Source organism: Salvelinus namaycush, chromosome 19 (assembly GCF_016432855.1).
Source record: "Salvelinus namaycush isolate Seneca chromosome 19, SaNama_1.0, whole genome shotgun sequence".
Lineage (NCBI taxonomy): Eukaryota > Metazoa > Chordata > Actinopteri > Salmoniformes > Salmonidae > Salvelinus > Salvelinus namaycush.
In genome coordinates, this window is record NC_052325.1 from 26,312,803 (window position 1) to 26,330,296 (window position 17,494).

Sequence of the window (17,494 nt, forward strand, 5' to 3'; positions counted from 1 at the left end):
TGGTTTATGTATAAAACAGTTACTATTAACCCAAGCTTTTTACTGTAGCCTACTTCTCTGTCTTGTTGTGGATGAAGTAATAGGCTTCTGAGTCTCTCTCCACCATTTACATTTTAGTAGACATGCTTATCCAGAGCAACCTGCAGGAGTAATTAGGGTAAAGTGCCTTGCTCAAGGTCACATTGAAAGATTTTTCACCTCGTCTACTCAGGGATTAGAACCAGCGACCTTTCGGTTACTGGGTTATGTCTTAAACCCTAATCGATTTGGTATTATCAGGCAGCCAAAGTGGTAACGTTTGCACTCGAATGACTCCACCTCCACGCAGAACTCATACTTACCTGGCAAGGGAGACACCATGATCAAGAAGGCGGTTCACCCAGCGCGAGGCTCTGCCATTGCACTACGGCTGTGCTGACCCCTGCCAATCTCCCAAATGTGGAAATCTCGATTGCATCATTTCTGGTAGTGGAGGACTACCAGAACTGTGTTTGCGCTTTCCCCTGATCATTTGTGGCCCCCCCAAAAAAGGATAATCTAGTGGTAGTGCCATGATAGTTTGGGCTAGTACAGGCCCGGCGCCACGAGGGTGCAAAAGGGGGCATTGCCCCCTTAGTTGGAATATTGTGCCCCCTCAGGTTTGTATACCTATTCTGTCCCACAATTTGCCCCCTCTGTCATGCCCAACTGATTTGTTGAGTATGCTTCATTCATGCAACTCCCTTGCATGTATCATAAGTCATGCACATTTTACCAGCCTTCACGGTAGAAGGGCGGGATCAATTTGACCGTTTAGGTTTACTTTCAAAGCTACGGAGAGAAAAAAAGTTGCAGCGCGCAGCTGGAATGTAGCTAATGTTAACAGTTAGGTAGGTAGCTGATAGCATGATGGATATTAGAAAGTGGCTTCGCCAGGGCACAACGGCAGCATCGGATAAAAGCGGCGGGGAAGGGGAGAAGCCTGCCACAGAGGCCAAGGCCGCTGAGCCGACGCTAATCACAGAGGCCAAGGCCGTCGAGCCCAGCACCAAAGGCACCTTTGTGGCACCTCTGTGCTCCGGGCATGTGCTGACCAACTGGCAGGTGTCTTCACTGACATTTTCAACATGTCCCTGACCGAGTATGTAATACCAACATGTTTCAAGCAGACCACCATAGTCCCTGTGCCCAAGAACACGACGAAGGTAACCTGCCTAAATGACTACAGACCCGTAGCACTCACGTCCGTAGCCATGAAGTGCTTTGAAAGGCTGGTAATGGCTCACATCAACACCATTATCCCAGAATTTGCATACCGCCCAAACAGATCCACAGATGATGCAATCTCTATTGCACTCCACACTGCCCTTTCCCACCTGGACAAAAAGAACACCTATGTGAGAATGCTATTCATTGACTACAGCTCAGCGTTCAACACCATAGTACCCTCAAAGCTCAACACCATAGTACCCTCAAAGCCGCCCCTGTCACGCCCTGGCCATAGAGAGGTTTTTATTCTCTATTTTGGTTAGGCCAGGGTGTGACGAGGGTGGGCATTCTAGTTTCTTTATTTCTATGTTTTCTATTTCGTTGTGTTGGGCCGGGTGTGGTTCTCAATCAGAGGCAGCTGTCTATCGTTGTCTCTGATTGAGAATCATACTTAGGTAGCCTTTTTCCCACCTGGGTTTGTGGGTAGTTGTTTTCTGTTTAGTTTAGTTACCTTACAGAACTGTTAGTTTGTCTCTTTGTTATTTTTGTTCAAGTGTTCTAATTTATTAAAATATTATGAACACGTGCTGCGCTTTGGTCCACTCCTTCTTCATCAGACGAGCGTTACAGCCCCCCAGGTGGTGAGGGTAGGTAGCAACACATCTGCCGTGCTGATTCTCAACACTGGAGTCCCACAGGGGTGCGTTCTCAGTCCCCTCCTGTACTCCCTGTTCACCCACGACTGCATGGCCAGGCACGACTCCAACACCATCATTAAGTTTGCAGACGACACAACAGTGGTAAGCTCCCGCGCTCAGGTCTGTTCAACGCTGGTCCGACCAATCTGATTCCACGCTTCAAGACTGCTTCGATCACGTGGATTGGGATATGTTCCGCATTGCGTCCAACAACAACATTGACGAATACGCTGATTCGGTGAGCGAGTTCATTAGAAAGTGCATTGACGATGTCGTACCCACAGCAACGATTAAATCATTCCCAAACCAGAAACCGTGGATTGATGGCAGCATTCGCGTGAAACTGAAAGCGCGAACCACTGCTTTTAACCAGGGCAAGGTGACCGGAAACATGACCGAATACAAACAGTGTAGCTATTCCCTCCGCAAGGCAATCAAACAAGCTAAGTCCCAGTATAGAGACAAAGTATAGTCGCAATTCAACAGCTCAGACACAAGAGGTATGTGGCAGGGTCTACAGTCAATCACGGATTACAAAAAGAAAACCAGCCCCGTCGCGGACCAGGATGTCTTGTTCCCAGACAGACTAAATAACTTTTTTGCTCGCTTTGAGGACAATACAGTGCCACTGACACGGCCCGCTACCAAAACCTGCGGGCTCTCCTTCACTGCAGCCGAGGTGAGTAAAACATTTAAACGTGTTAACCCTCGCAAGGCTGCAGGCCCAGACGGCATTCCCAGCCGCGTCCTCAGAGCATGCGCAGACCAGGTGGCTGGTGTGTTTAAGGACATATTCAATCAATCCTTATCCCAGTCTGCTGTTCCCACATGCTTCAAGAGGGCCACCATTGTTCCTGTTCCCAAGAAAGCTAAGGTAACTGAGCTAAACGACTACTGCCCCGTAGCACTCACTTCCGTCATCATGAAGTGCTTTGAGAGACTAGTCAAGGACCATATCACCTCCACCCTACCTGACACCCTAGACCCACTCCAATTTGCTTACTGACCCAATAGGTCCACAGACGACGCAATCGCAACCACACTGCACACTGCCCTAACCCATCTGGACAAGAGGAATACCTATGTGAGAATGCTGTTCATCGACTACAGCTCAGCATTTAACACCATAGTACCCTCCAAACTCGTCATCAAGTTCGAGACCCTAGGTCTCGACCCCGCCCTGTGCAACTGGGTCCTGGACTTCCTGACGGGCCGCCCCCAGGTGGTGAGGGTAGGTAACAACATCTCCACCCCGCTGATCCTCAACACTGGGGCCCCACAAGGGTGCGTTCTGAGCCCTCTCCTGTACTCCCTGTTCACCCACGACTGCGTGGCCATGCACGCCTCCAACTCAATCATCAAGTTTGCGGACGACACTACAGTGGTAGGCTTGATTACCAACAACGACGAGACGGCCTACAGGGAGGAGGTGAGGGCCCTCGGAGTGTGGTGTCAGGAAAATAACCTCACACTCAACGTCAACAAAACAAAGGAGATGATTGTGGACTTCAGGAAACAGCAGAGGGAGCACCCGCCTATCCACATCGACGGCACAGTAGTGGAGAAGGTGGAAAGTTTTAAGTTCCTCGGTGTACACATCACGGACAAACTGTATTGGTCCACCCACACAGACAGCGTTGTGAAGAAGGCGCAGCAGAGCCTCTTCAACCTCAGGAGGCTGAAGAAATCCGGCTTGTCACCAAAAGCACTCACAAACTTCTACAGATGCACAATCGAGAGCATCCTGTCGGGCTGTATCACCGCCTGGTACGGCAACTCCTCCGCCCACAACCGTAAGGCTCTCCAGAGGGTAGTGAGGTCTGCACAACGCATCACCGGGGGCAAACTACCTGCCCTCCAGGACACCTACACCACCCGATGTCACAGGAAGGCCATAAAGATCATCAAGGACAACAACCACCCGAGCCACTGCCTGTTCACCCCGCTATCATCCAGAAGGCGAGGTCAGTACAGGTGCATCAAAGCAGGGACCGAGAGACTGAAAAACAGCTTCTATCTCAAGGCCATCAGACTGTTAAACAGCCACCACTAACATATAGTGGCCGCTGCCAACATACTGACTCAACTCCAGCCACTTTAATAATGGGTATTGATGGAAATTATGTAAAAATGTATCACTAGCCACTTTAAACAATGCCACTTAATATAATGTTTACATACCCTACATTACTCATCTCATATGTATATGTATATACTGTACTGTATATCATCCACTGCATCTTGCCATCTTTATGTAATACATGTATCACTAGCCACTTTAAACTATGCCACTTTATGTTTACATACCCTACATTACTCATCTCATATGTATAGGCTGTACACTATACCATCTACTGCATCTTGCCTATGCCGTTTTGTACCATCACTCATTCATATATCTTTATGTACATATTCTTTATCCCTTTACACTTGTGTGTATAAGGTAGTAGTTGTGGAATTGTTAGGTTAGATTACTTGTTGGTTATTACTGCATTGTCGGAACTAGAAGCACAAGCATTTCGCTACACTCGCATTAACATCTGCTAACCATGTGTATGTGACAAATAAAATTTGATTTGATTTGGTAGGCCTGATCACCGACAATGACGAGACAGCCTATAGGGAGGAGGTCAGAGACCTGGCCGGGTGGTGCCAGAATAACAACCTATCCCTCAACGTGACCAAGACTAAGGAGATGATTGTGGACTACAGGAAAAGGAGGACCGAGCACACCCCCATTCTCATCGACGGGGCTGTAGTGGAGCAGGTTGAGAGCTTCAAGTTCCTTGGTGTCCACATCAACAACAAACTAGAATGGTCCAAACACACCAAGACAGTCGTGAAGAGGGCACGACAAAGCCTATTCCCCCTCAGGAAATGAAAAAGATTTGGCATGGGTCCTCAGATCCTCTTCTACAGCTGCAACATCGAGAGCATCCTGACTGGTTGCATCACTGCCTGGTATGGCAATTGCTCAGCCTCCGACCGCAAGGCACTACAGAGGGTAGTGCGTACGGCCCAGTACATCACTGGGGCTAAACTGCCTGCCATCCAGGACCTCTACACCAGGCAGTGTCAGAGGAAGGCCCTAAAAATTTTCAAAAACCCCAGGCACCCCAGTCATAGACTGTTCTCTCTACTACCGCATGGCAAGCGGTACCGGAGTGCCAAGTCTAGGACAAAAAGGCTTCTCAACAGTTTTTACCCCCAAGCCATAAGACTCCTGAACAGGTAATCAAATGGCTAACCGGACTATTTGCATTGTGTACCCCCCCCCCCCCCCAACCCGTCTTTTACGCTGCTGCTACTCTCTGTTTATCATATATGCATAGTCACTTTAACTATACATACTACCTCAATAAGCCCGACTAACCGGTGCCTGTATGTAGCCTCGCTCCTGTTATTTTTCACTATCTTTTTACTATTGTTTTTATTGCTTTACTTACCTATTGTTCACCTAATACTTTTTTTGCACCCTTGGTTAGAGCCTGTAAGTAAGCATTTCACTGTTGTATCCGGCGCACGTGACAAATAAACTTTGATTTGATTTGACCTGCCAACCGTCTTGTAAGGCAGATGCAGCTTTCTGCTATCCTTGTCGAACATGTTACATCGGATCCAATGCTAACGCCGATAAGGCATTCACCCAAATTGGATATAATAACTGGCGACATGCCATTGATAGCAACAAGGGACTGGGGAGGCACGCATCAAGCAAAGAACATTTGAAATGCATGGCACTTTGGACAGAAAGACAAGAGGGGTGGACTATTCCTGGCAATGTTAGATTATACGCTCAGGAAAGTAAAGGAACTTGCTAGTGCCTTAAGCACAATTCCCCCCAATGCCACATACACATCTCATGACATCCAGAACAAAATAATTGGGCTCGTGAGTGAGGTAGTCACAGAGGAAATTGTGAAGGAAGTAGGTGATTCATGGTACATACTTAAAGTGGATGGGACTAAAGACCCAACCGGGTGAGAGAACATTTCAATTGTACTGCGTTATTTGGGCGAAAACAACCGTGTTTGTGAGCGGCTAATCAAATCAAATCACATTTTGTTGGTCATATACACATGGTTAGCAGGTGTTATTGTGAGTGTAGCGAAATGCTTGTGCTTCTATCTCCGACAGTGCATCAATATCTAACAAGTAATCTAACAATTCCACAACAACTACCTAATACACACAAATATAAGTAAAGGGATGGAATAAGAATATGTACATATATATATATGGATGGGCCATGACCGACTGGCATAGACGAGATGCAATAGATGGTATAAAATAGAGGTATATACATCTGGGATGAGTAGTACAAGATATGTTCACATCAATATTAAAGTGGCATTAATAAAGTGACTAGTGATCCATTTATTAAAGTGGCCAATGATTTCAAGTCTGTATGTAGGCAGCAGCCTCTCTGTGTTAGTGATGGCTGTTTAACAGTCTGATGGCCTTGAGAGAGAAGCTATTTTTCAGTCTCTCGGTCCCAGCTTTGATGCACCTGTACTGACCTCGCCTTCTGGAAGGTATCAGGGTGAACAGGCAGTGGCTCGGGTGGTTGTTGTCTTTGAGGATCTTTTTGGCCGTCCTGTGACATCGGGTGCTGTAGGTGTCCTGGAGGGCAGGTAGTTTGCCCCCGGTGATGCGTTGTGCAGACCGCACCACCCTCAGGAGAGCATTGCAGTTGTGGGCGGTGCAGTTGCCGTACCAGGCGTGATACAGCCCGACAGGATGCTCAAACATCAACGAGTAAAGAATGTGATGCTTTATCGCTGACTAACTTGGTTCTGTCAGAGCGAACAAATGTTGGCCTTAGCACAGAGAAGATTCTTAGTCAATGTTATGATAGGGCCAGTGTGATGTGTGGTAAACATGGGGGCATGCAGAACGTAGTGCAGGAAAGGTAGTGTAGGAAAGGTAGTGGAGGAAAGGTAGTGCTGAATCGGGAAGTGCCTTATGTGCATTGCTTTAACCACCAGCTGCATTTAGTCATAGTGCACGCTATGTTCTCTGAGGGTGCATTGTATGACTTTTTTAATATGTGTAATTCCCTTTACAAGTTCCTCAGGAAACCAACTGTGGCTGCGCAATATATATATGGGAGAGAAACTGAAACGGCTGCTTTAGCAGTGATGGACTGGTCATCTGGCCATGGTGAGTTTCGTTATAAAATGATGGTACAGAGGTGCGACTTGAGGCTGTGGACCTATTGAAAGCTATTTGCGAGCAGAGCTTCAGATTCATTGCCTTCATGGTCCACAAAGTCCTCAGCCTGCTTGACCCCTCTAACAAGTTACTTCAGGTTGAAGCAACTGATCTGTACACTGGCATCCGAGTCGTCCGCTATGCCCACAATTGCGTGGAAAAACTGCAACGTGACAGTGAGTTTGATGAGTTATGGGAGAAATACAATCACACGGACACCCCGCTCCAAGCAAACGGCAAAGAGTAGTAAGTAGTAATCTAAAAGAATATGTGGTCGAAACAACAATGGGTCAGCAAGAAGAGGTTATAATGAGATGGAGTGCAAAATACTGTTTTTCAGCACTCTGGATCCTGTACTGGGAGAAATGTCAGCAAGATTTAATGAACAAAACAGCCAACTTGTTGAGACCCAATGTTGCCTTGCACCCAGAGAATGAAAACTTTATCGGATGTGGAAAATGTGAAACCACTGCTGGACTTAATCTCAGGAGACTTTGTGGAAGCTGAGTTTACTGTCACATGCTAGTTTCTACAGAATGAAATCGCCCGATCTGGAGAAGAAAAATGGAGTACACAGAGCATTTTGGATAGATACTCTAGGCCTCTAACAGCAATGCCTACTGTGATGATGGCATTGAAGCTGGGATTAACATTTGGAACACCCAACTTGCGAGAACTCTTTATCAACATTGAAAAACGTATTCAGTGAGCACAGACAGAGTATGTTGCACAGGAGGAAAGGGCAGCTGATTCAACTGGCATTTGAGAGGGATCTTACAAGCAAATTCCATGGGGAATGGAACAAGAGACTGCTGAGCAGGTTCAACACAGCATCAAGGCGGCTGCAACTCTTTTGAATCTGGATAAGAACAGGTTGGCTGGGCTGTGAAGGACAGGTTGGCAGGAGTGTGAATGTTGAATGGAAAGGCACAAGAGCAACGAACCGCCCTTGCTGTCTCTGTCTTGCCGGTTCCCCTCTCTCCTCTGGGATTCTCTGCCTCAAACCCTATTACAGGGGCTAAGTCACTGGCTTACTGGTGCTCTTCCATGCCATCCCTAGGAGGGGTGCATCACTTGAGTGGGTTGAGTCACTGACGTGATCTTCCTGTCCGGGTTGGCGCCCCGCCTTGGGTTGTGCAGTTGGGGAGATCTTCATGGGCTATACTTGGCCTTGTCTCAGGATGGTAAGTTGGTGGTTGGAGATATCCCTCTAGTGGTGTGGGGGCTGTGCTTTGGCAAAGTGGGTGGGGTTATATCATGCCTGTTTGGCCCTGTCCGGGGTATCGTAGGACGGGGCCACAGTGTCTCCCGACCCCTCCTGTCTCAGCCTCCAGTATTTATGCTGCAATAGTTTGTGTCGGGGGGCTAGGGTCAGTCTGTTATATCTGGAGTATTTATCCTGTTTTATCCGGTGTCCTGTGTGAATTTAAGTATGCTCTCTCTAATTCTCTCTCTCTTTTTCTCTCTTTCTTTCTTTCTCTCTTTCTTTCTTTCTCTCTCTTGGAGGACCTGAGCCCTAGGACCATGCCTCAGGACTACCTGGCCTGATGTCTCCTTGCTGTCCCCAGTCCACCTGGTCGTGCTGCTGCTCCAGTTTCAACTGTTCTGCCTGCGGCTATGGAACCCTGACCTGTTCACCGGACGTGCTACCTGTCCCAGACCTGCTGTTTTCAACTCTCTAGAGACAGCAGGAGCGGTAGAGATACTCTGAATGATCGGCTATGAAAAGCCAACTGACATTTACTCCTGAGGTGCTGACCTGTTGCACCCTCTACAACCACTGTGATTATTATTATTTGACCCTGCTGGTCATCTATGAACATTTGAACATCTTGGCCATGTTCTGTTATAATTTCCACAGCCAGAAGAGGACTGGCCACCCCTCATAGCCTGGTTCCTCTAGGTTTCTTCCTAGGTTCTGGCCTTTCTAGGGAATTTTTCCTAGCCACCGTGCTTCTACATCTGCTTTGCTTGCTGTTTGGGGTTTTAGGCTGGGTTCCTGTACAGCACTTTGTGGCATCAGCTGATGTAAGAAGGGCTTTATAAATAAATTTGATTGATTGAATTTGATTGTATTATTTTGTTATATGCTAGCTTCTGGAAATACGTGGCAAATGTCAGAAATAGGCGTAGACGTGATTTCTTTATTGGCGTTGCTGCCAAGTATACTGCTTGATTTCTGTGATGTGATTGGATTGGAAATGTTTGGTTTATAATATAATCAGATTGTTTTATATGTTGTTTTATATGGTAGAAGAGGTGCTTTGAATTACTTTGATGAGGGTGGGCAGACATTGACCAATGGTTGAGTAACGATGTAGCTATAGTGTTGCCATAAACAACTCGTTGCTATGGAATACAAATTTCTCTGTTATCATACGCAGCGTAGTACCGCACTCTTGTGGGAAGAGAGCTTGGTAGCTGCATTGTACAGTTAAATCGTGATATTGCATTGTACATTATTGTTTGCGTTCCGCGATTGGAAATGCATTGTATGTATTGTCATGGGAAAGTGTTATTACGGTAATTAGCAAATGTTTTGCATTGCATTGCATTGATGGGTATTGTGCATGTAGCTGTTTAGCGTTGTCATAATTTGTCATTTCTCGAGCCAGTTATGAATTGTCCATGTCTGTAAAGCGGTGCAGTAGCCTGTATTCTTGCGGCAAGACAGCCGTGCGTGGCTGAAAATACATTGTATGTAATTGTACTATCGATTATTATCGATCCTGTGTTATCAGCAAGCAAAAATAGTTGTGCCACTTTAGTCATTTCTGATGCCCCCTTGCAGAGTTAATCCTGCCGCCGGGCCTGGCTAGTATCGCATCTAACGGTGTGCAGTTGTGCCCATAGCATCATGTGCCATATGCTTGTGTGTTCTGTTTTATTATGTGGCCCATAGTCACAACAATTATCCATAACTATTGGTGCTGAAAACAACTGAGGTTACCGATGAGAATAACTTTTGAGAGTAACTATTTTCACAAGACTCAAATATATGCTCTGGAATGTAAAGAGGGGTTGTACTACGGTTGCACTCCATCTGCCTTTGTATTCCCTAATTTTTTGGAGCGATTGACACATTCACTTTATAACGTGTACTGAGAGTTATTCCTATTTACGGGCATACCAACTTGACTACGCCTGATCTCGGCCGATCTTGGAAACTAAACATCGTCGGGCCTGGTTAGTACTTGGATGGAAGACTGCCTGACAGTGTTGCCAACTCCTCAGTAAGGAAAGTAGCTATTGGCTGTCCTAAAAGTCGCTAGAAGTCGCTAAATGACGTCATCGCCCAATTAGCATAATTTGACATGTGCATGTAATTGTGATGGACACTGTAGGAGAGAGAAAAAGTGAGTAAAAAACATCCTAAATATGTTTAGAACTACAAATTAAATTTCTTCTGTCGATTCTTTTTTTATGTCACAATTCCAACCCTCCTCCTTTTTCCGGACTTGGGACCGGCAAAGGTGACCCAAAAGAGACACTCTGGCAGAGTTACTTAATTTAAATTTTTAAATTTTTAATTAAATTTTTCTTAATTTGTTTTTGTTTTTAACCTTATGGTCCACTTAGGAGCCTACAACAAGTCACAGTAAAACATGAACATTTTTAACCATACATTTTTTAACATTTTGTTTGTATACAATCTACATTAACAATCTAAATGGACCAAAAAGAGACAATAGAAAAAAACTGTCAATGGCAATGTGAGAAAATTATGGTAACTAGTCTGGCCCTAATTCAGGTAAAAAAAAAATGTTTTATGTAAGCCAGGGCGGGATCAGCCAGCGGCGGCTTCCCGCATGCGAGATTCATTTGCAGTCGACGCGGAGGGGTGAACATCTCCTGCTCTGACTGCAGCGCGAGGACTGGGCCGCTTTGGGACCCACGGCAGCACCCGCTGCTTGTTGAGAAGAGTAAGAACGATACGTGCTTTCACGTCAGTCTCCAATAACACCAGAAAAAGTCGCTAGATTTGTCGCTAGTCGCTTTTTTTGAAAATTTGTCTCTAGTGGGGTCTGAATACTCGCTAAATATTTGTCGCTAAGTTGTCAACACTGCCTGAGAATACCAGGTGCTGTAAGCATGAATGCGTAATGCTCCAGAGTGCACTGTTTGTTGCATTAAGCAAATTAAAAACCTTTGAACCCGCAGCAAAAGGAAATCGGGCATAAAATTCACACCTGCCGCTTGCCAAATGCGGGTAGATTTAAGTATTGGCTTGTAAGAATGTGTATTTCAACAGCCACGTTGATGGGTGGTCAATTTGCAGGGCTCTACAATGCGAGAATTACATTCGCATTTGCGAATAAAAATAGTCAAAAGTCAATCATGAGCACATGTGCGAGTTGCGATTTATAGCAGAAAAATGCTGCAGTAGCTGTTTTAAAAGTTTTTCTGATATTGTTTCATAGCTGCAAATTGCACAAAGAAATACGAAACCTATATCCCACCTTCTGGTTGGGGAGCTGAAAGCAAATGCAAAAGGTTTATGAGGCATTGTACAGGGCCACACGTAACCTCAACTGTGTATGTTTTTACTATAAACTGTTTTACTATTACACACGCCGGGACTTTTAATTAAGAAAAAAGGAATGTTTGGTAATGTAACCAAAGGAGAATATTTACTTATCGCGATGCAAAACAGGTGCAGTTTACGGTACTGGGATATGTGGACCTTGTTAGTTAGTCAGCCTGCAGCTGCTTGTGTTTCATGCGCGCGCTGACAGATTTGTCAGCTGTCAAAAGGCACTGTCAACTAACAGCAAACGCTATCAATCACTCAATGGTTGAACTGTACATTCCTCGATTATTCACCCATTGACCATTTGCATGCATACTATATTAGCTTAAAGTTGTGCTTCTAATCCAGTTATATTAGCTTTGTAAACCTAGCAGATCTTGCTAGTATGTCTGTCAGCCTTCTAACAAATAGGATTAGTGGGCAAGCTCAGCTATGTTAGCCGGCAGCAGCAGTACCTGGCCTGGGGAAGTCTGTCGAGGCCCAAGGCAAACTACCTGACAACAATGTAACCTTGTGACTGTGAACTATTAATGTGGTTTCTATTCATTCTGTTTTATTGCAGGGGATGAAATGTTCTCTGACATTTACAAGATCAAAGAATCACCAACTGGGATGTTATTGGAAGTAGAGGGAAAGGTGCGTCTCCACTGCAGGTATAAGCTCTCTGAGTTGTGGTGGTGAGGTGAGGTGTATTAAGATTTGGAGACACTTATTGACTTGGGTATCATCTTAACTCAACTCATAGTTTTGCATTATGCCTGAGTTTACATAGACAAGTCCTATCAGATGGTCCTGAAATAGAATAAGATGTTTGACAGTATTGGGACCCAACCAGAGTGATTCAGCACTCACTCTCCTCCCTCCTTCCCATCTTCCTCTGGTGTTCCCCCTCCTCCCCTCAGATGGTTAGTAGAACGGAGAATATCGATGACTGTCTGTTGGGGGCAAATGCGTCGGCGGAGGTGCAGGATGACGGCTGCGAGTCCAGCACAGTCAATGGAGTGGACATCGTTCTCAACCACAAACTGCAGGAGACATCCTTCACCAAGGACTCATACAAGGGCTACATCAAGGACTACATGAAGGCGTGAGTGTGTTAGTGACGGGTGTCTGTGCATGTGTTGGGTGTGCTAGGACTGATACAAGCTAGACCCATCAGTCTCCCTGTATGCCCCTCAAAACTGTGACTGTACTTATGTAGATGAAAATATCCTTATTTGAAATGAAAAGCAGTTGTTGAAGGTGTGTGGGGGTGTGTGCAGGATCAAGGCTAAGCTGGAGGAGAACAACCCAGACAGAGTGAAGCCCTTCATGGCTGGAGCTCAGGAGGAGATCAAGAAGATCATGGGCAACATGAAGAACTACCAGGTAACTACTAGTTACAGCTATACATCTACTACTGCCTACAGCAAATTCAGCTACACATGCATTCCTCACATCACATCAACTATTTGTGCTCAGTCAAGCTGTGATGACACCTTTGGAGGAATGGAGTTCCAGGCCTACGAAATTCAACAGTTATGAGCTTGCTAAAAATGTTAAAAAAATGGAGTAACGTGTGGAATTTCAATGACCAAATTTCTCTTCATCCACTTACACTCACTCTCCTAGTTTTTTTACAGGTGTATGAACCCAGATGGTATGGTTGGTCTGCTCGACTTCCGTGAGGACGGCATCACTCCCTTCATGACATTCTTCATAGACGGCCTGGAGATCGAGAAATTAGTCCCTTTAGCCCAGTCTACTCATGTCTAATAACACACTGATTATGTTCTAACTTATAACCAGTCTACTCATGTCTAATAACACACTGATGTTATAACTTATAACCAGTCTACTCCTGTTATAACCACTGTTCTTCTTCTCTCTCGCAGTAACATTCTGGACTAACATGCTGACCAGACCGGACACGTCGCGTACGCGAGCGTCGCAAAATAAATGTAGAAATCCATGTTATTCAATTATTGCACCCACACTGCTCGCGCGCGCCAACGATCGTCTGCGTTGCCAACGGCTAAAATAGAAGTCCTTTCTATTTCTGACGCAGATCGCGCTGAAAGTCCTGCCTCTCCCATCTCCTCATTGCTTTATGGAAGCAGGTACCCACGTGCCATCTCCTCATTGGTTATACCCACGTGGGTGATTGAAAGACTAATTGTTTTGCTGGTTGTCGTGGTAATACTATGAAAGTGTAGATGCCAAGATGAAAAAGCCTGGAAGGAGGAGAGATGACTAGAAATGATTCGGTTGGCTGTTTTATGTGTGGATTAATTTGCGGAGTAGAGGAGCTTGTGCATTTCAGGTAAAATAACAACTCAATGTTTATATCCCAGGACAAATTAGCTAGCAACAGCAAGCTAGCTAAATAGGACAAATTAGCTAGTAACTGCAAGCTAACTAGCTAAATTGCCATACATGTTTAATGCTTTTCGACCTGTCCCCAAATTAATGTCATTGGTTCAGTTTGTTTTGATATTTTAACCTGCGTGTCGTGATCGCGTTTGGTGTAGGGGGACAAAATCCATTTATGCACGGTAGCGCACGATGGCTCACGCTTGCAGCCGGTTTGGGTTCCGTTGAAGAACTTTGCCTCTATTTGCTGCTCAGCTGCATCTCACCTGTCCCACGACCACTGACCAACCAGACGACGACTGCCTTACATTTGGATTGAAAGCATTTAGTTACAATTATTATATCTGATTGGAATGGAAGTATTACTTTAAAGTATTATACAGTGGCTTGCGAAAGTATTCACCCCCTTGTCATTTTTCCTATTTTGTTGCCTTACAACCTGGAATTAAAATGTATTTTTGGGGGGTTTGTATCATTTGATTTACACAACATGCCTACCACTTTGAAGATGCAAAATATTTTTTTGTGAAACAAACAAGAAATAAGACAAAAAAGCAGAACTTTAGCGTACATAACTATTCACCCCCCAAAGTCAATACTTTGTAGAGCCACCTTTTGCAGCAATTACAGCTGCAAGTCTCTTGGGGTATGTCTCTATAAGCTTTCCACATCTAGCCACTGGGATTTTGGCCCAATCTTCAAGGCAAAACTGCTCCAGCTCCTTCAAGTTTGATGAGTTCCGCTGGTGTACAGCAATCTATAAGTCATACCACAGATTCTCAATTAGATTGAGGTCTGGGCTTTGACTAGGCCATTCCAAGACATTTACATTTTTCCCCTTAAACCACTTGAGTGTTGCTTTAGCAGTATGCTTAGGGTCATTATCCTGCTAGAAGGTGAACCTCCGTCCCAGTCTCAAATCTCTGACTGAAATAGGTTTCCCTCAAGAATTTCCCCGTATTTAGCGACATCCATCATTCCTTCAATTCTGTCCAGTTTCCCAGTCCCTGCTGATGAAAAACATATCCATAGCATGATGCTGCCACCACCATGTTTCACTGTGGGGATGGTGTTCTCGGTGTGATGAGAGGTCTTGTCTTTGCACCAGACATAGCGTTTTCCTTGATGGCCAAAAAGCAACATTTTTGTGTCATCTAACCAGAGTACCTTCTTCCATATGTTTGGGGAGTCTCCCACATGCCTTTTGGCGAACACCAAACGTGTTGGCTTATTTTTTTCTTTAAGCAATGACTTTTTTCTGGCCACTTCCATAAAGCCCAACTTTGTGGAGTGTACGGCTTAAAGTGGTCCTATGGACAGATACTCCAATCTCCGCTGTGGACCTTTGCAGCTCCTTCAGGGTTCTCTCTGATTAATGACCCCTTTGCCTGGTCTGTGAGTTTTGGTGGGCGGCCCTCTTTTGGCAGGTTTATTGTGGTGCCATATTCTTTACATTTTTTAATAATAGATTTAATGGTGGTCTGTGGATGTTCAAAGTTTTGGATATTTTTTTATAACCCAACCCTGATCTGTACTTCTCCACAACTTTGTCCCTGACCTGTTTGGAGAGCTCCTTTTTCATGGTGCTGCTTGCTTGGTGGTGTTGCAGACTCTGGGGCCGTTCAGAACAGGTGTGTGTGTATATATGTGTGTGTATATATATACATATACTGAGATCATGTTACACTTAGATTGCACACAGGTGGACTTTATTTAACTAAACTAAGGTAATTGGTTGCACCAGATCTTATTTAGGGGCTTCGTGGCAAAGGGGGTGAATACATATGCACGCACCACTTTTCCCGTTGTTTTTTTTCATTTCACTTCACCAATTTGGAATATTTTGTGTATGTCCATTACATGAAATCCAAATTTAAATTACAGGTTGTAATGCAACAAAATAGGAAAAATGCCAAGGGGGGTGAATACTTTTGCAAGGCACTATATGATGCCCAAACCATGTCATGTATATGGGGTTGACTGAAGGGGTGCTGTGACAGTATTTTGGTATTGATTCTGTAAATATATATACATGAACTACCTTTTCTTTTCATTGGTCAGTCTGAGATGTGGCTTTTTCTTTGCAACTCTGCGTAGAAGGCCAGCATCCCGGAGTCGCCTCTTCACTAATGATATTCCATTAAAAATCATCGGTTTCCAGCTACAATAGTCATTTACAACATTAACAATGTCTACACTGTATTTCTGATCAATTTGATGTTATTTTAAATTGACAAAAATAGCTTTTCTTTCAAAAACAGCACTCACTGTTTTCGTTCCTAAGTGACCCCAAACTTTTGTACGGTAGTGTATATAGTAGAGCAGATATGCCTCTGTCATGCAGAATAAGGAATTGTGTCAGCTCTAATATGTTACATTTCTACCTGGAACATTCAAAATGTCACAGTTTGCTGGGATGATTTGTTAATCTCTGCAAAGACAATGCTTCAGTCCATTGATTAGTTATTCATTAATTGGTTATTTATTGTTGATTGATTAAATCTCAGGCCTCCAGTAAGAACTGACGCTGGAGATGTGAAACAGGTACCTGGAGTTGAACATTTAATGAATGGCCATTGAACAGGACAGGACCAGCGTCAGAACAGAGGGACCAAAACGACATGATGACAATAAATGCTGAAGCGGGGAACAGCTGGTGAACAGACAGATATAGGGGAGGTAATGAGAGCAGGTGATTGAGTCCAGGTGAGTCCAATGAATCGCTGATGCACGTGACGAGGGAAACAGGTGTGCGTAATGATGGTGTCAGGAGTGTGTAGTGCTGGGCAGCGAAGGAGAGCGGGAGCATGTGTGACACCTCCATTTGCTTGGTTTACAGTTCCATTAGATGCGACACCCTTACTAAAAGTAGTGGGATAGCTTAGGACTTCCTGATTTGAGTTGTGAAAAATAAAACTAACACTGGGTAATACATTTCCAGTTGTGGTGTTGATTTGTTTAAAAATGTAGATGATACAATCATTGGATCCATGAAAGATATTTTATGTTAATACCATTGGCCTTTTTGTTGAAATGTTTAGTAAGTAGCAAGTAAGTAGGTCTACATATTCAGTGAAAGAAAATGTCAAAAATGCAAATACCAGTAGTTCCATTATTTTATAGGAGTTCTTTATAAATTATATATTGCACAGTTGCAGCTTCTCTAAGTAAGGTGAAAAAATAAAATCAAAATAGCACATCCAAAGTACCCAATGTAGCTTTAAGGCAAGTGCTTCACACAATATGGTTCATAGTGCAAACCCCCACACCATCCTACCAACAGGTTGACAACAAGCAGACACTCTGGTCATGTGACTTTGGGTACCAGTCAAAGAACAGAAAGACTCCCCCCAACTCTCCACCATGATGGGAGGCCCTTGGGGCAGCATTTATATTCCAGGCAGGATGCTCCTTTCTGGGCTAGTCACTCTTCATCTCCTCCCCTCTTCCCTGGTAGTGGCGGTACTCTGGCTTCAGTTCCCAGGTGCTCTTATGGGTTCCTTTAGCGTTG

At 44.7% G+C, this 17,494-nt stretch overlaps 1 protein-coding gene and 1 pseudogene across 1 annotated transcript; both read left to right on the forward strand.

The window, feature by feature from the left end:
- Nucleotides 1–333: 333 nt before the first annotated feature.
- LOC120064533 lies at nucleotides 334–506 on the forward strand (annotated as a pseudogene).
- A 382-nt stretch (nucleotides 507–888) lies between these two features.
- On the forward strand, nucleotides 889–13,386 carry LOC120063957 (translationally-controlled tumor protein homolog). The gene is made up of 5 exons (XM_039014268.1): nucleotides 889–1,065; nucleotides 12,187–12,267; nucleotides 12,534–12,718; nucleotides 12,894–12,999; nucleotides 13,243–13,386. The coding sequence occupies exons 1-5, from the start codon at nucleotides 889–891 to the stop codon at nucleotides 13,384–13,386; spliced, it is 693 nt and encodes a 230-aa protein (XP_038870196.1).
- The last annotated feature ends 4,108 nt before the right edge of the window (nucleotides 13,387–17,494 follow it).

Coding starts and splice junctions, on each gene's coding strand:
- LOC120063957 (XM_039014268.1), top strand. CDS start 889: ATGGATATTAGAAAGTGGCTTCGCCAGGGCACAACGGCAGCATCGGAT. Junction 1,066..12,186: donor CACCTCTGTGCTCCGGGCAT/GTGCTGACCAAC, acceptor TCATTCTGTTTT/ATTGCAGGGGATGAAATGTT. Junction 12,268..12,533: donor TATTGGAAGTAGAGGGAAAG/GTGCGTCTCCAC, acceptor TCCTCCCCTCAG/ATGGTTAGTAGAACGGAGAA.